The sequence below is a fragment of the Molothrus ater genome, chromosome 2 (genome assembly GCF_012460135.2).
Source record: "Molothrus ater isolate BHLD 08-10-18 breed brown headed cowbird chromosome 2, BPBGC_Mater_1.1, whole genome shotgun sequence".
NCBI lineage: Eukaryota > Metazoa > Chordata > Aves > Passeriformes > Icteridae > Molothrus > Molothrus ater.
In genome coordinates, this window is record NC_050479.2 from 17,036,044 (window position 1) to 17,058,052 (window position 22,009).

The 22,009-nt window shown below is 40.2% G+C and overlaps 1 protein-coding gene across 3 annotated transcripts in view; it reads right to left on the reverse strand.

Annotated features, from left to right (window-relative positions):
- REPS2 (RALBP1 associated Eps domain containing 2) overlaps nucleotides 1–22,009 on the reverse strand; it is a 96,282-nt gene that overhangs the window by 6,318 nt on the left and 67,955 nt on the right. For 2 of the 3 annotated variants that reach the window (XM_036385129.1, XM_054513996.1), the window contains exons 14-16: nucleotides 15,671–15,735; nucleotides 4,273–4,356; nucleotides 1,608–1,753 (exon numbers count right to left, since the gene is read on the reverse strand). In XM_036385129.1, the coding sequence (XP_036241022.1) occupies nucleotides 1,608–1,753; nucleotides 4,273–4,356; nucleotides 15,671–15,735 (295 nt within the window). The remainder of the gene's footprint in view (nucleotides 1–1,607; nucleotides 1,754–4,272; nucleotides 4,357–15,670; nucleotides 15,736–22,009) is intronic. The other variant, XM_036385133.1, reaches the window with a different exon arrangement.

A 22,009-nucleotide genomic window follows, 5' to 3' on the forward strand; every position in this document is an offset into this window, starting at 1 on the left:
ATGACTGATTGACTTCCCTCAGCTCTTTTGCTGCTAACATAAAGGATGTACCTTTTTTATTTTAAGAACTTATTTTATTAATTAAGAATTTTTATTGCTTCATAGGCTGTGGTAACTGATCTGGAAGAAATGACAGCTATGCAGACAGGTATAAAAAGAGACAGCTGTAGATAAGGACCAACCTATTCAAAGCAAAAGAGATAACAACAGCAAAAAAGAAAGAAAATACAGAAAATACTGACTGAATATCCAAGCCCCTTTCCAAATAAATTATCTTAAAGTTTTACATGAGGAAGAGCTCATGTAAACAAGAGCTCTTTAATGCCAGAATAGATCTAAAACAGATGCCCTATTTAAATATGGTCCAGTGGCACACAGTCCCCATTAGCTCTTCTCTCTTAACAGAGATGATGACACTGATTTTTGCAATAGACTCTCCTCAGCATGGTGACAGGACTTAATGCTGTTATTTTCCAGTGAACTGTCAGTTTTCTGCTTCACTATTTTCCTGCAAACTACTCTCCATAGTCTATAAAGTAATAAATGATAGGAAGAAAAATGAAAGCAGAGCAATATATGTCTGTGGCCATTTTAACATTTTAGGAAAGATATAGACAAGACAGGATTGAGATGTTCACAAATGCTGTTATCTTTGAACCACTATGGAATATGTACTCCCAAAGCACAAAATAGTACTTTAAGAGCATCCTAGGAGTCTTATTACTTATTCTAATCTCCAATTATGCAGCACAGATTCAGTCTACTGATAAACAGTCTGCCAAGAAACGCTCAATTGATTTGGGCAGCATGATTTTGTTTCAGACTGAATCAGATGTCTTTTGCAAGGCCCTGGGTGATGGTGGGGTATAATGTTTGCACAGTGCTTCATCTGAAGGAGATGCACAAACTCAACAGGGTTTCAAGTGCCTTTGCTTACCACTTGTACAGCGCCTTCTCCATCACTATTAAATACACATAGAGTGAAATATCTGATAAGTCAGCTGACAGCTTTGACAGCTGTATTTACAAGAGCAAACAACACACGTTGGTTTGGCCATTATCAGACCAGTGGTCTGTGGCTCATCTCACACCAGTGACAAGCCCGTTTCCAACATGCCTCACAATGAAAAAATATCATAAGGATATGACCAACACCAAGCATTTCATGATTCAGCTTCCCAGGCATTTTTTGGTCATATCTGTCCACATGAAGGAGCAAATTCCAGAAGACACATGCAAGGCAGAAACACAGACCCTCACATATAAAACAAGTTGTGTTAGAGATGGTTGAATAGCTAGGCTTGCTCCTCAGCCATGTCTAGCAGGTGCAGAAGTAGGACACCTTTGAAGAGGTTATCTACGTATCAAATACCACTGACAGTCACTACAGGCTTAGTCTGCTTTTGAGAAGACTGAGGTAGATTTCAGAATCTACAGAAGATGTAGATTTCAGAATGCAGATGTAGATTTCTGATGTAGATTTCAGAATCTGTATCTTGTGAAGCATTCTCAGAAACAGAACTATTAAGCGCAAAATTATACAAAGAGCAAACCCTGCTACATCAGATCTCATGCTGCACTTTGGCATGCTTGGTACAGGCTTTTACTTTTGGACTGGGAGGTGAGGCTTGACTGCTGGCAGGGAAGAAGTCACATTTATAGTGGGAGAAAGCTCAGGGGTCTCCAGCCCTTGTGCCTCTGTCCGGAGCTTCCTGCGCGCAGGTTTGGAGGGTGGCTGAGCAAGAACAACCTCCTGAAAGGAAAAAGCACAGCAACATTAAGTCAGGCCATATGTGTCCCATCATTCAGCTAGAAAAATACTTGTGTCACATAAATTGCTGACAGCTGGTTAAGATTTCATAATTTAAAGACGTACAGAGCTTAATTCCAATTTGGTAATAGCCTCTCAGGTTTCTGACTTTGAAAAGGGAACAATAACTCCTGCAATCCCTTCATGAATGAAAGGGTGTTTTACCTTCATCTGGATGACAGGCTCTTCACAACTGGGCTGTACAGCTTAGTGTGCATTGGGTGGAGGTGGAGGGAGAGGTATAAACACATGTACTAGCCCCCAGTTGACCCAAAAGCATTAAAACCAGAGCAAGATTTATTTTTGATTATGTTCAGTTTGAAAGAATCAATAATTAATCACTTGCATCCCAACTTACTGCCTCACATGTCTGGCATGGAGCCTCTCCCTTCGCCCCTCCTCTCTTACATAAAGGAACGCTGAATATAGTTTTGAAATACAAATACATTACATTATCCATGCAAAATTAACATGTTGAAGTATAAAGGCCAGCTATTTCTCTTGATAAGTTACATCAGAGGAATAGTCTGTGTTTTCTAGGTAAAGCAGAGTCTTGCATTTTTATGACTTCAGTGGTAAGAAGTGTTTTCATTATTATAAATTAAGACATCCTTTCTTTTGTAATGAGAAGTAGTTTTATCACCTTATAGCTGATTTAAATTATAAATATAAATGTATCCTCTTTAGTGTATTTTATTATTAGATCAATTTCACAAGGGATATAGCTATTACTGCCTCATTTCATGAATGAGAAAGCTAGGACTCAGAAAGTTGAATTGAGACAGGTTTTTTCAGCATCAAAGACAAAACCAATGACCAAATTTCACTATCACACATTTTACTGTGCTAGATTACCTTCACTACTGTGTTTTCACCAAACGTTAATAAGAAAAAAATAATGACAAAGCAATTACAAGGAAAAAAACCAATAGTGTAGTAAGCAGCCTGACTCACAAGAAGAGACTTCTATGAGTGATAGATACAAAATGTAACCAATATAAGACCACGAATCATTCATATCAGAAAGGCTGCTATTATAAATAGAATTTGAATTATAAGGAAAAAGGTTTAAACATTAAAAAAGAGTTTTGTAATTACTGAAAAAAAAAATCTAAAAATATTATCAGATGTTCTGATCAGGATGTCAGCACATCATGACTGCACAGATCTCTGGTAATGCCATGGTCTGAAATCCTCTGCACAGGCACAGCTGCCTGCAAGGGTGGAACACGCCCCATACAGCAAGGAGGGAACTTGCATATGCCTTCCACAACGGTAATGCCCAACACACAATGCCAGTCTACCTCAAACCCTACCAAATCCACAGGGTAACTCCCTCTCCCCTTTCAAACACAATAGTATAAGCAATGGTCCAAGCAGATCCCTTGGCAGGGGCTCTTTGGCTGGTTTCTGCTGCTGCACCAGGCTTTGGAAGGTGGCTCAGCAGTGCAACAACCACCTGCCTCCCACACCCCACAGCCTGGGGCATCACTGCATTTTAGGGAACCAGGTGGGATGAGAGTGAGCATGAGGTAGGAGGACCACAAAGACTTCATTTCCCAAGCACAGCAAGGAAAGAGCAGGGCCAGGCTGGAAGTAGCATATGATGAGCACAAGCAGAGCAAGGACACTGCCCAGAAAGAACATGCAAAAAATGATGACACTGGATCCCCCCCATGTTACACTAAGAAGTTGTGCTCCCTAGGCAAGGTACATCCAGCACCTGCCAAAAGTTCTTAGTTGGGCTGAGTAAATGTCTTGCAGGTGCTCTCTGGCTGCAGGAGGGGCCAGAATGGGGACGATCTCTATTTGCCCCCTATTCAAACCTGTTTTGGCTGGGGCTGGTGGAAGGAGGTGGTCAGAGCATGATGAGGAGAGGGAAAATGCTCACAGCCACTGCTAAGGCCACTCCATCCCTAAGCAAGGCCCTTTGAACTGTGCTATTTTAATTTCAGTGCTTACTTTTTACAATTGATAGGTCCATACAAAAACATATTAGAAACTGCACATCTTGAGCAAATCTCTCCTAGTCTATGTACATTTAGTGGCAGATCCTGACCTCTGGCAAACAGGTGTTTACATCAAAATCAAATCCTCAATAACTGAAACCAAGAAGTGCATCACAATTTGGAGGAACTACAGTGAGACAGGACTGGAGTACAATCAAACTCTTTTTTGTTTTCCCTAAGGCTCCACAAGCCCCTATTGATTTGAAATAAATGGCAAGCTGTCACTCCAAAGCACGTGCATCAATGTGTACATACTAAGAGGTTTCTTAATGATTTATGTGAGTTGATGCCACATATGATCACAGTTCTCCTCCAGTGTCTTGACCTCCAGAGAAGGTAAACATGTAAAAACATAACCCTAACGCTCTGTTTAATTGCTTTTGAACTTAAAACAACCACATCTGTTGATTAAGGAAAATCACTCCATAATGGTACAATGTGTGCAGATCTCACCTTTTTTGCTGAACTGTTTTCTTCTGCCTGTGATGGGGGTCTGTTCATCTGAGGATGTAATTCAACCTCAGATGGTTGCTCTGTCTGCAACAACAAATCAGTCATTGCTACACCCAGAAAATGACTAGCAGTCACATAAAATAAAGTCAATGAAAGGAAATGTTACACACAAAAGAAAAGTTACTTTAACAATTCAACAGTAGGGAAAATGGAGATCTAGGGTGACAGCTGAATGGATGACATATGTCTTTTGCAGATTTTTAATGAAACTATATTCTTGCATTTTATTGTGCTGGGAAAATGGGAGAAAAGTTTTTTAGTGAAGCATTAGGAACCATGTCTCTGAATGTAAACAATCTAGTACCCAGAATTTCTTCTAGAATTATCATTATGGCCTAAATACAGTGAGAAAAAATAAGAGAATAGAAAAAAGCTAGAAAGACCTTGGATATGCCCTGTCATCTTATTATCACCTGAAACCAATGAAAATTCACAGGAGTAAGCCTCTGTCTTTGAAGTTTGTGAGGCTGGAGTGACAAAGCCAGTGTCATACCAAAAATTCCAGCAAAGGTACTGAAAACACAAGTCACAAAAAAGCAGACAAGCCTTCCCTCCTCCCTTCTCACATTTCAAACAGAAATGCAGCTGAAAACCCACCACCCAGATCCACACATCTGCAAAACAAGACACCTGATTCTCAAAATATCTGACTGAGAAGCAAATTAAAGCAGAGGATTAATCACTTGCTTTGCCTCTTATGAAAGATCTTTGCACCTTTTGATTTCCTCCACCAGGACAGGGCACAGCACCGGCGAGGGTGGCAGGATTTAGAACTGCCTGTCCCCAGGTGCACAGCAGCAAACACGGCATTGTAAACTTGGTGTGGCTGTTTTCTGTCCAGAACTTATGGGCTGGCTCTCCAGGATGGGGAAGGCAGGTAGGAGCAGGAGGTTGGCACTGACAGACAGTCAGACAGCCTCTTCTCCTCTTTCCCAGCTTCTGCCAGGTTGGAGCCAGGCTGGCAATGGCCCCCAGGCAGCAGGGGCAACCTGCCATCCTGCTCCCTCCTCAAATGAGGCTCATTTCTACACAGGTGAAATCCTGTGTTTAAAACCAAGTCCAAGGCAAACCTCAAACTTTTAAGGGGCCAGGATTTTAGCCATAATAACAATTTGTTGCACACCAAGAACCTAAATCACTGTTGCCAAGAGGCTTCTGCACAGGCCCACCAAGCTCTGCAGCAGTCACAAGTTTCCAAGTGCCTAACTGTAAGTTAAATAAAAACAACAGAAAGCACTGAATTTGGTACATTTAAAAAGGAGGAACTTTTCCATAGAATTTTTATTTCTTCCATAACAGACACAGTAAGAGCTGTACAGAAAGGTGCAGGGGCAATGTGGTTCTGTGGTACTGCTCATTTCCAACCACACAGAATCAAACATGTGCACAGAGGAGAAAGTTTTGAAACCAATTTCTTTAAAACACATGTGAAATTCCTCAGGAGAGAGGGACTGAGAAGATTTCTCTCCCATCCTTTTTTGAGTGTGCTACATCTGCAGTGTTACCTGATGGTTAAAAAAAACCCAAAGAGCCCCTCACACTGTAATATTTCCAGTATTTGAATATGAATATCTTAATTTTTAAAAATTTTAATAACTACTGGATACATTTGAATTTTGAAAAGCTTTTTATATATTGAAAGTCTTCCTCTGTAAATGTAGATTTCTGGTCAAATAGAGTGAAATGGAAAAAAGCAATTTTTTTGTGCATCTATAAAAATCAAAGACCTTTAAAAGTCCATTGAATGCAACAGAATATTTCTTTATCAGCAAGCTGAATAGCCCATAACCTCCCTGATTTCTACAGTAACTTTTTATATATTTGAAAGAAATGAAGGCTCTAAGCACTGCTAACAGTAGCCTGGCAAAGTCCACCAGGGTTTCATGAATGATCTGGGGATGGCAAAGCTCAAATAATGAACAGAACCACACAGTAGGTCTGGACCACATAAATTTGACGACCCATTCATTCATAGGGACAGCAAGAGTAAATTCAGCCCTTCAGAGAGATATGTAATACATATACTATAAAGTCCTCATGGTGTAGCTTTGCTGCACAACACGTAAAAGTGCCAGGGTACAGGAAAGAGAGCTTTTAATGACCCTTTAGTGACAGGGAGCACTAAATACCTGCCTTAACCTGGCCAGGCAGGCAGTTTCTGGTGCTCACAGTCTTGTTAGAGTCTACACTAAACCTTACATCAAAAACAAGAATATATTAACTTATTCCACAGAATGGATAGGAAAAAAAACAAACCCTGACCAACTCCATGTTATTTATGTATAGATAAAAAAATGCAGCTTTGAAGAACCAGTTTGTTCCAACAGTGTAGAAGTAACTGCACAAATTGGTATTCTATGATGCCAGTTTTAAATAATCAGAAAAATTGAAATCATGGTCAGATAAGGCACCTAGAGAGGAAAGAAAATTAAAAAAAAAAAAAAAAACAGAACGCAAACTTTTGCAGAACCATCCTCTCTTTTTTCCTTTCTTTTTTTTTTTTTTTTAATGGTCTCATTGCAGGAGAGTACTGTTTTAAACCAAAGGGAACTGGAAAGGAAAAGAAAGGGTAAACCTTGTGTTCTAGTGAAGGCAAATATAAATCATAGTCAAAATGTCAAAAAGGGTAAGATTTCAAAATCTGTGAGAGCAGGACATTTTTTGTAAGCTGGGTGCTGGGATGTGTCTGTCAGGGCCAGCCTGCAGCCCATGCTCAGGGCTGTGGTTCCAGCTGGCTGTGGCTGGGTCACTGGGCTGGCCACGTCTCCCTGCTGCCAGGACAGGAGGATTGCAAAGTTCACCAGCCAGCGGTGCAGGGGCAGGTAAAAATAAAGAAATAGCTACATCTGGCTTAAAAAAACAAAAAAACACCCAAAAACCCACCACCAACAACAAAAAAAAAACCAAACAAAAACCAAAAAACCAAAACAAACAAAAAGAAAACCAAACAAACCAAGACAAAAAAAACCAAACCAAACCAAAACAAAAAAAAAAAAACAAAAACCCCAAAACAAACAAACAAACAACAACAACAAAAAAACCCCCAAAATCGCCTAGTTCTGGTGATGCAGCTCCTGCATAATGAATAAAACCAAGCGACTGCCATGTCCCTAAAGCGCCACCTAGCGGCCCCTGGGACAGGCCACTTCTCAGCGCTTGGCACACGCACCATGAAAAGAAGGTTTGGTGCAGCCCACCCAACAAAGCCCTCTCTGGAAGGCTTTGTGCATACATCTGCAAGCTGATGTGTCCCCCACATGGTCCCCACACAGATTTTAAAGGAAAAATAACTCTTGCTTTTTCTTTTGGCAGAGGGATTCTTCACAGATTTCCTTCACTGATTTGGATGTGGGGTATTTGTAGCCTGCTGGTATTGGGCAGACAGAGCTTGACTCAGCAGTACTCTGGTCCTCTAGTGGAGTACAGGAAAAGGATGTCCTTCAGGAGCAGCTGAGGTGAATTCCCTTTAGTTCTTCATCATTTTAATATCATGCTTAGCATAGTGTGCCCACAACTCGTTCAGAAACATGGTAATAAATTACCTCCCTCCAATCACAGAAACGTCTTAAAATTTTCACACAATTATTTTCAGGTTTAAATTCTTCACCATTGGTTTATTAATTATAAATTATGCAATATGGTCTTCTAAGGGAAACTCCATTTATGGTAGTGCAAAGTGCTTTGATGAAGGTGTCTCACATCCTCAGAGTGGAGTAAACTACTGACACTGGGAACACTGCTGTGCTATCTGGTATAGCTGGGAACACATACAGTGTTACAGGAGATGGGCAAAGAATGTTCCGGTCTTCTGCACTGCTTATAGTGCACTGCAGAGTCTGCAGACCAGGCCTGTGGGTATCTTGATTTTGGGAAGCAGGGTAAGACACCACAGAAAAGAGCGAGAGGGCTGTTCTTATTCCAAATCTGCTAAAGAGATTCTCTTTGCAGAGACCAGTCCAATTATACTAGCAGACAGTATCTCCTGTTTCCTTAGCACAGTTTTGACTTTTCTAGGAATAGCCATACCCTTCTCATTCTTCCGGGCAGAAGGTAGAACTGGCCAACAAAGTTTCTGTGCAATGGCCGCAGATAGAGCCCAACCTGCAGCCTATGGCCAACACTGAGCATTAGAACAAATAATTCCTCATTGTTAAGAAGAGTATTAAGAGTTGCAAATGCTCATTATTTCATGGCATGATCCCTGAGCAGCCACTGATAATCTCCTCACCGCTCCATGTGACAATACTTAACAGTTCCTTTCTACAAGAATATGTAATGCTCACTCAAGCACTGAGTGCTTCGAGAGCCTCAGATGAAAGATTTTCATAACTGTAAGAGAACACAGTATTTTAACAACTGGTTCTTCACTTACATTTCCAGTTCTTTTGCTTTGCAATGTTGGATTATATATAGATTACACACCCACTTTTCAAGACAATCCGTAACTGATCTTCCAGAACAGAAGATCTACACCAAGTTTTGTAATTCCAGTCACCTGATAGGAGTTCCTACCTTTTTTCAAGAGGTCAAGTCTACATCTTCAATCATTGCCACAATTCAATTTCACCCACACTTGTGCTCCAGGCTAACTTTACACATGGAAATAGTCCCGTTGTAGTCACTGGCACTACTCGCAGAAATGAAATTCTCTTTGTGCATTCATTGGAGTAGCCCATAATCATTACCTATATAGTGCCACTGCTTAGCTTTGCAAAAAAAGTATTGAGAACAGCTTATCTGTAAGGAAAAGTAGGCTACTAAATATGCTTAACACTCTGCATGTGCCCATTGCAATCTTCTATCATCTCTGCGTAAGTTCATTTAAGAGGTACTTTGCTCCTTTCTAAACACTCATATTTTTGTGCTTAAAGCCAATTTCTGGGAAGTTGAGACATCTCAATTCCAGTTTCTGTGAGTCTCCTGCATCCCACACTGAATCGTCAATTCTTTTTATTGCTTATTACAAAAACTGAAAATGGTAAAACAGAAAAAAAAAAAAAAACCACAGGGATGCAAATGCAACAAGCTGCCAGGGTCTTAGTGTGCTGCCTGCTTTCTCAGCACTGTGCAGCCCTGAAGTTTTGATAAGCTTTTTCTTTCCCTGAGCTATCTGAGGGCTGGTGATAAGGTTGTGGAGAAAGGCAGTAAATACAAACAAATTGCTGCAATGTTCAGCTCATTCACAAGGAAAGAATAGGACCCAGATGGAAGCATTAACAATCTGTTTTAATACTTCAACTTCCACAAAACCAGATTAACGTAAGCTAGAAAGGATATGTGCATTCCACTAGAGATACAGGCATTGGGTTCTTAGCTTCTTTCTTTGTTGTTATGATAAATGTGAAGCCAAATTAAAAAATTGTTACAACACATTTTAATTAAGATACTCGCCTTCTTCCACTCTTCCAGAAACCTCTTTAGAAAGGATTTTACAGCATCCATCAACTACTCCCCAAATTCAATTTTAACTGTGCTACTTTCCACCACTTCTTAAATCACAATTTATTTTGTCTGGCTGTCTTAGATTTAATATATAATTTTCAGGAGAGGAAGATAATCCATTTGTATTATATTAAAGTGGCAGATGGCAAAATCTTTCATGTTATAGAAGACTTTCAGTTTCATTACTGTTACATGCCCCTTCAGTACCTATTGCACGGCTTATACAACATATGTTCTTCTGCAGCCAAAACCAAGGAGATAATAAAAAAACCCCCAACCTTTCTTTGCACAATGGTTGTAAATGCAAGCTAAAAAATATTCCTTTCATTAAATATAAAATAGTTATTTGGGAGAGTATAAAATTGTATAAAATCATGCATAAAACTACATGGTGCCAAAAGCAAAATATTAATTTTTTTGCAGGCGCAATTTTTATTTATGTAACAGAAAAGTTCCTTCCTGAAAAAATCAAGGTGTCCCGCCAGCACTTGAAAGTCCTCATATAATTTTGCAGAATAAAGGAATTCCTGAGTATTTTCTCCAAACAACCTTGTAAGCAAGTCCAACCTCATCCTCCATGTATCTCTGCTGTAGCCAAAGACACTGGTGTGGGGGGGACACCTGGACCATCTTCCAGCACAGAGGCTGCACGTGGCCATCCTGCCCTGGAGGCCCAGAGGTCTCAGCAGGATGGATGGGAGTCCTTCCCCACCTCTTGGTCTCTGCATGGGCACATGTAATTGATGGTTAAAAATCCAGCCTGAGCCACATTCGTGGCTCTCCACGGATTCAGCAGAATGTGGAGACATGTTAGTAGAGACAACTTTTTGAAATGGGTCCCAGTTTTCACTTGCAATTCTGGATGATGAATGGCCAAAAAGCTTGAAGGAGCTATGAAGTATCAAGTAACATTTGGAGAGCAGAACATTTCATATGTTAAAAAGAGTACTATCTTTGCTTTCCAACACCACCAGGGGCTGTGACTGGGCAGGGTGACCCACCCATCACCCCTTGCAGTGCTTCATTTCCAGGATATCACCAAATCAATAACATCTAAAGGTTACAATGGCCACTAAACTGACAGCTGAATTCTGAGCTCATGTAACACAGGGAGATTTTAATCTTCAGAGCTGCACTGTATTCAGGGTACTTCAGTTTGGTAATGTTAACAGCTGCCTACCTACTCTACTTCACTTGAATGCTTTGCCTTCACCCATAATTTTTTCAGTGCCTGTCAAAATTGCCAGCATGGAATCAGTGGGAAAAACACATCCCAAGGTCTCCAGAAATAAAAGTGCAGCACAAACCACTGAAACCACTGTGAATTTACAAAATCAACAGGCCTAAAATTGTGACTCTGGGAAAAGAGACCAGGAACATCAGTTTTTTCAGCCAAGATACACAGAGTTTTCTTCCAGTCCCACTGTTTTCAAATTCCCTTATACAGCACAAGCAGGACTGAAGATACGCCTTCATTGTTGGACAGGAAGGTACTGAAATACAGTAATTTAAATACAGGAAAACTGATCTAATTGGGCAACATTGCAGATAGTTAGCTGATGTTGGCTAAAATCCTAAAGTTATATTTGCTTTTCAGTGTTCATCCATAATTCCTATTAACATAAATATGTTACAAAATCTCCCAGAGAAAGCAGCTGTGGTAAATGAATTCTGTAGGCTTAAAAGCCAACAGTAATAAAATATTATTTTGTTTTCCATTAGAAAAATAACAACAGGGGCTTATATGAAATGTGCATATATGTTTGGCTCCAGTTATTCATGAGCACCCGAAGTTATTTTCTATCTGAAATCTGTGTCACTGCAAATCAGCTGCATAGCTATTAGCTATTGTCTTCCTAACGTGATTCCTGCACCTCCATGTTACACAAATTTTCTCTGCACAGCCCTGGATCTGCACAACAGTTTTGGGGCCACCTTTATGCCATTTCTCCTTGATGACTTAAGTTTACTATCAAGTTAGGAACACAGGATGACTTACCAAGCTGCTGAAACCCATTCTCTACAAGCCCAGAAAAAAACCACAGTAGTTATCTCCAAAAGCTGCAGGTTATCTGTTCTATATACTACAGCATGGCATGGGAAATAAGCAGAAGTAAGGCACTGCCGGTATCCTAAGTCTACAATAGCTTGTAGGATATGAAATATTTATGGCAAATAAAGTTGGGAAACCAATATGGATAAAATTATCCTTAAATCCAAGAAGCTACTGCAGACTTGCTAAATGTGAGATGTGCTACTAGAGATCACAGAAGATGTCAGTGAAGTTACACACAGCCTTAAGCACAAAAGGAAAACACTTCAAAATAACATATCAAAAAAAAACCCCTCTTATCTATGTGTAAGTGCTTTTCCATACATAATCTTTCCAAGAACTCTTTACAAAATTGAGGCAAAACTTGAATGACTTTTCACAGGAAAGCAATATGAATTGATGAATCTAATAAAAGAGTTCATTCTGCAACCCACAATGTCTTACTGTAAACATCAATTCAAAATGGTTTGGGGTGCAGAGAGCTTTGGGCTGGAATTTGGGTTAAAAGATCATGAACTGAAGATAATGAGGTATCCACACTATTTAAACTGGCCTTTTGTCCATCTTTATTTACTCAGGTTATGTACAGTCACCATAGGGACCTCAGACAGAAGCATCATGGCATCAGAGAAGTGTCTGGTGAAAGCTCTCAGGAAACCTTAAGCACAGCTTATGGACTGATACAAAGTCAATAAAATGCTGACTTTGGCAATGGAGACATCCTAAGAAGGAACTACCATAGCCTTGTAGAGGCCATCAAGCAAAAAGAAACACAGAGTTAAATCCACCAGCTTGAACAGCTGTCGTAGAAGTAAAAAGAGATGCAGCCACCACCTGTAAAGGTGCCTGCCCAGCAGAGTGTGGAACAGCATGGGCTGGCAGCAGCAAGCTGAGCAGAGAAACCAGCCCTGCTGCTATTTGCCATAAACTGGCCAGATCCTCACAGCATCCCAAGACTCAAGCCTGCCACAATAATCCTGTGCATGCCCTGAGCTGTGAAGTCAAGGCCACAACAGCATCAGCTGCATCACCTTGTGCTCTGCTCACCCAGTGATACAGTCCTTGTCCCTTGTAATACAGCTGCACTATGGAAGCAGAGTTGGATGTGGACATAATGTAGGAAGTTTGTGATATGAGTAGAGATGTTTGGCACGCTCTGAATAACCAGTGATTCAGTAACTCAGCAAGGTTGATTATCTTGGAGGTTCTGACAGGAAAAATAATGTTTTCCTAAAGGCTGAAATAAATTCTACTAAAAAGCACTTCAACATAGGAGCAAAGTCAAGGTGCCATATTTTGCTTTCTGTATTCTGGACTTGTGATCCACTGAAATGTAACACCTACCCCTGGGTACCTCTCTTTTATGCACTTTGGTCTTTACATCCCATGAGCCCTTTAATCTCACTCTGAAGAGCCAGCTGGTTCAATCTACTTCTCAGTCATCCATAGAAAACCATAGACCTCAGAAAAAAATTATTTCCCTCTCCTCCTCCATCAACTGATTTCCAAAGCTGAGCCAAAATAATCATAACATGAGCATACTTTAAGGTGCACAGCCACCTGAAATATGTATGGTTTGCTTCATTTCCAAGCTACATTTGTCATTAACAGTGCTTAACTGCAGGAGTACAGCAAAATGACACTAAAGTATGATTTTCCATAACATTGTTGAAAAATTAGTTAAAACAGAAATTTAAGGAGAGTTTGGTAAATCTTGAAATAAGAAAAAGCTGAATATGCAGTTTCAGCCTCATGGCTTTTCTTCAGGTCTAGATCCTGTCTCAGCTTTGAAAGCAGATCCCTTCCTCCAACTTCTCTGTGCTCTTCAAATCAAGGGCCCCACTGGACTATGGTAATCCAGATGCTCACTATTGCTTATATGCTATTTGCAAAGGTCAGCTCAGCTGAATTATGACCCCATCACACACATTTCCCTACTCTCTGTTACCTGTATCAGAGAAAGGCATCCTTGGGGAAAAAATAAACAATGTGATGAACATGAAGTGTATTATGTTTTCAAGAACTGGTTTTAGATACACTTTTGAGAGACATAAGTACAACAGTATTTCGATGTTTGATCCAATATCTTTAAATATCGTCAGAAATAAATTAAGTAAATGTAAGTGATGCATGTTAGCAAAGCATCAGCTGCATGTTCATTACTGAGCAGACAGAGAAACCACTCTTTTTTTTTTTCCTTTTAGAAATCAGACCTTTGTAATGGAGAGGACTGGATCAAAAATTCCACACGACAATCTTCTTGTGTTTATCATTTTAAGAAGGTCCTGTATTCTGCATGTTCCAGTGTAAGATGAGCACTTGGCTCAGTATTTGGTTAGGAAGCTGCTGGACATGCAGAAACAAATTAAGTTGTCACTCCCCTGCTAAGGAAACACAACCTGATCACTGGACAAGAAAATGGACAATTAACAGAACCTTGCTTGAAACCAACAGTTTTGTTCTCTGAGAACAGGATTTGCTGTCTTTAGTGCTTTTCCCAATGGCAGCAAGAGGGCTTGCACTGCACTATGGGAAGCTGCCTCCAGCAGTGGCAGGAGGGCTGGCTTAGGTTTCAGCAGCAACTGCTGCAGGCACACGACTGGGAGGTAGGGACCTGTGCTGTGGGATCTGGGATTGGGAGGTAGGGAGCTGTGCTGTGGATCTGGGACTGGGGAGATAGGGAGCTGTGCTGGGGATCTGGGATTGGGAGGTAGGGAGCTCTGCTGGGGATCTGGAGAAGCCAGAGGGAAAAATTGCTCTGCTCTCTCTTTGTGTCAGACAAAGCAGGAATGTGATGGGAGCACCAAGGGGTGTGTGCTGGTAGCAGCATGGCTAATGCCATCCTGACTGGCATTAGGAAACATGCAAGCTCAAACCAGAGTGTTCTACAGTCCTCAAGGCAGAAACTGCACTCAGTGCTAGCAAGGGATGGGGAGAAGGAGAGCACAACAAGCTGCTGATGGAGCTGTGTGTGGCAACAAGCCTCTAATCATTTCTATCATAAGCACTGTGCAGTAAGAGGTGTTCAACAGCACACTGTTGAGGGTAAGCTCAAGTGATGACCATTATGGCCTACAGAAGGTATCTCACCAGCTTTTGGTAGGTAAGGGCTGTCAGCTCCCCTGTGGATTTGTTTCCTATCATACACTTCATCTAAAGGAGTAATACATGAAGCATATTGTGCCTAAGACTTAACATAGTCAACACCACAGAAAAATATTGTGATCCTCCATGATTTCCTGAAAGGCAAAGAATTACCTTGATGCAGACATGCATGATTATGTCAATTTGTGTTGTGCTGTGGTTGTGTCATGCTCTAAAAAACAAAACCCAAAAACTCACCCAAAATGCAAAATAAAAGCACACCACTAATGGTTTGAAACTTAACAACATAACTGACATGGCATTCACTTCCTTTCAGCATTATTTTTTTAAACCCATGGGTGCAACACACACTTCCATGCCACAGTTCCCTTAGCAGATGCCCTCAGCTTTGAAGCTCAAGAAGCAAATAGCAACAGCATGTATCAAACCCATGCCTTCAGGCATGAAACTCATTATAGTAGACTAACTTTGCTAGCCTTTCATTTACAGTTAGGTAAATAAAAGTTAGTGGGTACATGCAAGCTCCACTGCAAAGAGGTTTAATTAGTCTTTAATTTGACGCTGCAACACACTGGCCAGACAGACACAGGAAGGAGGACATGGAACTGCAAACTGCAGATTTTCATTAACTTGGAAGCAGGAACAACTGCTGTGTCCAAGCCAACTGGTGCTAACCACTACAATGGTAACATAAATAAACAAGTAACACACAGCAAAGAACTAAAGCTTTGTCCATACCTGAGATACGGAAGGTCGAGGGGGTAGTGCAGGTGGTGGTGGAGGCAGCCAGCCAGACCTCACAGCTGAACAGGGGGAAAAGAAGAAGATGATAAAAAACCCCATCCAAACCAAACTACTGTAATTTAATTCCAAATAAACCCAGAATTAATTCCCAGGATAAGTGGGAATTCCTCCTAGTGAAGAGGCAGTATACAAACAAAACCCAGACTTGATCTTTATTGAGCAAAATCTTGTTTGAAATAACCTCATGAGTAGTGAATGAGTAGTGATTTAATTGCTGTAAACCCCCAAATGTTATGATAAAAAGCAGAGAAAGAAGCCAGTCAGCCACAAACCCCATAGGTAAAGCAATCCAATTCCAGTTAAAGAAACCCAGAAACAGGGTCTACTTGTTCTTTGGACTTTGCTCTTTGTCATTAAAAATATTGCCCTTCTTAAAAGTGACACTTTAGCACCCAATGTAGACACTAGCATTCATTCTGGATAAAACACACTCCCTGACAGAGTACAGCCTTAAAAAGAAAACATCTGCCACAGAATTCATAGCACAGAAGCCTAAATGAACTAAAAAGAAATCCATTTCTTTGGTTTTATATTTTGTATTTGCATGCTAGTACTCCATAGAGGTATTTCAAAGGGAGGAGGAAGGCAAATCCCAATGGTTTTATCAAGCCCCTATAAGACAACATAATGTCAGCTTTGAGTTTGAGCCAGCAAAAGGGAGGGTAATCATCATGTACGTGTATGCTGTAATTTTTAGTTTCCTTAAAATACCTAAAATCCATTTGGGACAAAACTACAGGATAGATGACAGCTTCCAAAGGCAGCTGTGAGGAGGCAGAGAGGAGGACTAGGCTGGCACAGAGACATCAACAAGCACTAACTGAGTTACCCTCCCCAAGCTCCTGAATGCTCAGCACTTGCTCTGGCAAGGACACCAGACAGTCCATCTTGCACTGGTGTATTTTTGTGTAACAAAAAACCTCCAACAGTATTCAACTTAGAAATGCTCTTTACCACAATAATGCTAAGCAATCAATTACATTTATACACTTTCTATTTCCATACATATTTTAAAAAGACCACAAAGATCATTAAGAGCTGTCTTATAGCTTAGCCATTTACATATTTTATACACCAAATCTAAAAATGTCTATTTACAGCTCCAGAGACTTATAATACACTGGTGGGATTTTCCATTTTCTCCTTTATCATCTCCTGTATCTTATAAAATGAAGCCTAATATGGCACACAATACCAAAGAGAGAATTAAAACAACTAAAACAGAACTGAAGTTATGCCAGGGAACCACTAACACACCTACAGGTGTAAGAGAGATTTGAAAAAAAAGTCATCAGGATCTTTCTTTTGCTTTTAATTAGTTCTGTTTATAAGACCATTGAAATAACAGCATGATGTAGTAACTACATTTTCCATCTCTCCCATGCAAGTGATCTTTAGAAAGGAAGAAACATTCCTTTCCTTTAATCTGAACTTCAGGTTGTTACTTCATTTATCTGGGCACTGGCAGTGGCTTTGGCTTGTTACAATATTTGAAAACAACACCCAGCTCAGACACCACATGCTGGAAAAGCATCTCCTGAAGTCATTGGACATACTGTGAAACTCCATGAGTCTCTTGGGATTTGGCCCACAAAATTCCAAAGGGAAAAGTAATTGCTCCATAAAATAGTCCAATGAAAAAAAACACATCACCACACAAAAAAAGCCACCACACAAAACCTTCTTTTGCTTTCAAAATGCAACATATATGAATCTAGCATTAAAGAAGTTAGATGCTTACAACATGTGCATTTGACCCAGTTTCCTCTTTTTAATCCTAAAAATTCTAGCTTAAGCTACTCATGAAATATTCATAGAATTCCTGCTGTTGCAGAAGATCTTTGGCCTGTTGTTAGAGGGAAATCATGCTTATGTGAGCACAATTACCAGCAAAAGTTAGCTGACTTTGGAGGACTCGTAACAACTTACAAAAAAAGCCCCAAGCTTCAGCCTTCTCTGGTGTCACTACCCTAAAAGAGGGCAGTAAGAACAGACACTCGTGGGTTTTCATGTGCTTTGGAGGTGACTTGTACTCTCCAGCTATTCCAGAATAGCCTGGAATAGGGCTCTTCTCTCCTTCCTGGGACAGTGCCTGGCACAGACCAGCTCTTGCTGTCAGAGGTGGCAGCATCAATTACCTCAGAGCAAACACAAAAACAGGGGAAGGTCTGTTTCCAAAATAAAAGCAAGTACCCTGGGGCCAAGCAGCAAACAGAAAAATAGACAAATGTGCTTCCAGGTGCACACTTTAAGAGATTGGAGAAGCTGATGTCCCTGGTCTTTGAACACAAGACTTCACCCTGTGCAGAAGCCCAGGGAGCTGGATGGGCCTTGCACAGCTCCTCTTGCTATTGAACAACTTGCTGGCATTCAAACCAGGCTGAGCCACAGAATCATGGAACAGTCTGGGCTGGAAGGGACCTTAGAGTCAATCAAACCCCCCTGTCACGAGCAGGGACATCAGACTGCTCAAAGCCCCATCATAAAAGGCAAACCCTACAGAGAGCACTGTGGAAAGCCCATGCAGGTACCAGTAAAAAAGATCTAAGTATCCATATCACATGTATTCTGACAGCATTTTCATGCACTAGTCACTCCCACAAAGATAGTGTTCTCAGTTCAAAAATCATGGCTCTCTACTCAGCATGTTTACATTTTAAGACGGATTATCTGCATGGAAACCTTCCAAGACCACTCTTCTGCCCTATTTTGGCAACAACAAAGGTCTGACAGTACTAACATGACACCACACCAGATTAAAAAAACAGGTTTTCCAATCTGAAGGTAGATTAATATTTTAAAACAAACAGCAGGCTGCAATTGTATACCCTGAGAACTGGTCATGCCATCTTATCTGACCACTCTGCCTCCAGCCTCCCTAGCAGACAACACTCAGCACTGAGTCATTATCTGTGGCAGTGAAAAATGACAATCCTAGCAACAACTCAGATAAGTCCTTTACTTATTTGATGTAGGAAGAGAAGATGAAGGAAAAATAGAAGCTGTAACAGCCCACACAAACCTATGGAAGCAGGTCTTTAAGTCACCAGATACAGCAGCAGTGGAGAATCCCAAACTAGAATGAACGAGCCCATGGGATTCTTTAGAGCAATATAAGAGCAAGGTGCTGTACTTCTCTTATCCAATGACAGTCACTTAAGCTCTTGGTTTTCAGTATTGAAGGAAAAAACTGCCATAATACACTGAGCTTCTGGATGCTTGCTATTTTTGAAGATTAATATTGGAACAGCAGCATATAAAACTACATTTCCTGAAATATTTCCACGTCAGATATTTACTATTAATTCCCTACATATGGATGACATCTTGGCATTTTTCAAGTGGATGCTACAGTACTGTTGGATCAAAGGAGAGCATGGTTGCATGGTAGATTTCCATCAGTTTATGCTGCTTCAGAGTCCTAAGCTCCCAGAGCAGGTTTAATGAAACACCAACCAATTAATTTTATCAGGAAGCAAAGGGAGTAATACACTGAAATCAGCTCAAAAAGATAAGCTAACAGAATGAATTATTCTTCTACTACTATTCTATTCCCAACTACCTAAGGCTTTCCTCAGGAAAGCCAGCATTTTCACTCTTCCACTATTCTGGAGAGGTTTTTGAGATACTTTTCCTGCTTCTGTTGCCAAAGGCAGAGCACAGAGAAGTTCTGTGTCTAAGCTGGTTTCTGTTTACCTCCTTCTTCCTGAACTTCTATTCTTGTTCCGTGAAATTAGTACTTGGTTATCCCCTAACACTAACACCATTCTTTGCACAAATTCATTTATTTACATTCCTGACAGCATCATTAGCAAGTGATTGTGAAATAACCATTTCTCAAGAGATCTGATTTATTAATTCTCACTGCTGTGTCTAAAAAAAAAAACATACCAAAAAACCCAAGCCAAAAAAACTGCAAAGCTGTAGCCAGGAATATAAATTTAATAAAGGATTATAGTAAGGTGGTTGTGAAATACCACTGATCCAAGGATCTGTTTCAATAATTCTTGCTAATGTCTCCTCGGAATGTAATAGCATTGCAAAAAACCCCCCTGTTTTAGACTCCTGACATTAACTTTGTTACCAGGTTTGTAGAAATGCTGTAGAAAGCATTGCCAGTGGCAGAATGACCTCTCTTCTCACAGTTAGTTTTGGGAACCTGCTCAGCCAGCAGTTTCTTGTGTCACAGCAAATGATGCACACAACTGATGTTAGAGACACACACTCTTGTGACAAGTCTGTTTCATGTGCTAACCATACAGAATGTTATTTGTACCTTGAGTGAGTGGAAAATTATCCATGTACTTTCCAAGTAATTAGGAAGAGATAAAGCCAGGCCTTAAGTAATTAATGTTTTTGCACTGTGAACTCACAGGTGTGACCATTTAGGACATTGTGTGCTAATGTATCTGATGGGTCACTTCCAATTGAAATGAGCAAAATATTTTTTTTGTAAATATTCTGTAGTTCTGAAATTCTGTAAATATTCTGAAATTCTGTAAAACAGATTTTTTTTTAAACATCTATTTTCTGGTTTACATCATATATCCACAACATCTGTATTTTTACCTCCCTGTCCCTCATTTTCCTTAAACCATTTAATTTTCTAGTTACTGTTTTCTCTACCCTTTCCTTTTCAGTGTGTTTCTATCTGGGGACTATTTCTCCCTCCTCCCTTAAACAAAACTATCCAAGATTTTGTTCTGTCTCACTTCACGTTTAGCTTCATTCTCCACCCACAGGGAGGCACAGTCCCTCCGCCTACCTCCTGCAGATCCATGTTGCCAGAGCTTCTCCCTTCTGGAGACCTGGGGGGCAGAGCTGGGGGCTCCAGCACTGGCCATCTGTGACCACTTCCAAGGTGGACACTCTCAGAACAGGCACATGGGAGGCAGGAGGAGCAGGGGGCTGCCAGGGGTCCCCCCTCTGGTCCCTCCTGCAGCTCACAGACTTCTTGGGGACATCTCCAGGGTCTTCCCCACAAGGGAGGCACCCTGACCCCTGTTCCACATGAGACACAGCAGATCCTGTCTTGTTGAACCTATAAAGCTGTTCCATGATGGATGAGCATTTTTTAACAGAACAGAGTAACTCCCATGGGATCATGAAAAATGTCAATGGGGTTGGTAGGGCTGGTCAAGAGCATTTCAACCTTCACAATTTTCTGTAGAAGAGTTTTTGGATTAAAATTTAATTTTTAACAACCTGCAACAGGATGAAAATAGACTGCAAATCATTCCTCAATCCCTGAAAGAGCTAAGCTTAGATAAATGGGAAAATATAATTTTTTAAAAGTTCAATTCATTCACATAAATTGTAAAAATAGCAGCTACAGTTGAAAGGCTGGTAAGAATCACCCCAGCAAAGTACTGTCCAGACTCAGCCCTCAGATATATATAAAAAAATCTAAAAATGCAAAAATATGTTACCCCATCAGAAACCTATAATGCAATAACTATTCATTCATATATATCCTCACTATTTTCTCCATCTTATTTAACCTTAATTGTGTTCCTGTCCAGTTGGGCAAAGAAGTTACACAGTTGTAAACATATAAATCCTTCATAAGAAATTCTAAAAGGGTGACAGGCACAAAACTCTTCCATTCAAATCAGAAGGAAGATATGAATATTTTATTCAGAATAAGCTCAGTTCAGTAATCAAATATATTCTGAAAGGGAATGGGACTAGAAAAAACCAACAGCTCCAGTACCAGATCAGGGGCTGAGTCCCAAAAAAAATAAAATTTTCTGATTCAAGAAAGTACTTTTGCAGCATTTATTTTAAAAATGTATTTTGTAGAGAAAAATACAAATAGCAGCTCAGTTTTTGTTCTCTGTGCTCTATGTATAGGACATTTTTAATTTAAATTTGTCACAACTCATACGACCATTTACTCACATGACTCTACACTTCTAACTTGATTAAGCTTGCAATATTAGAGCTCTTGTGCACTATGCAAACAATAATTTGTGAAATGTCGTATTTGGTGAGGGTATTTGCCATTATATTTTCTCTAAAATAAAATTCCTTCAAAAGTAAATTTTCATCTTCCTAATTTAATGTTTAATGGTCTGATTAATAAACACAACACAGTAACATGCAAGACAGTACAGCATTACAGCACAAACAAAATCCCAAGAAAATAGCTGGATTTTACTAAATCAAGACTAATGTAAAAGCAACGAGAAGAGGGAGTCCTGAAAATTAACTACTTAATTAAATTCAGCCTTGAAAAAATAACATTACTTTTCTAAGTTCCCCCTTGTCACT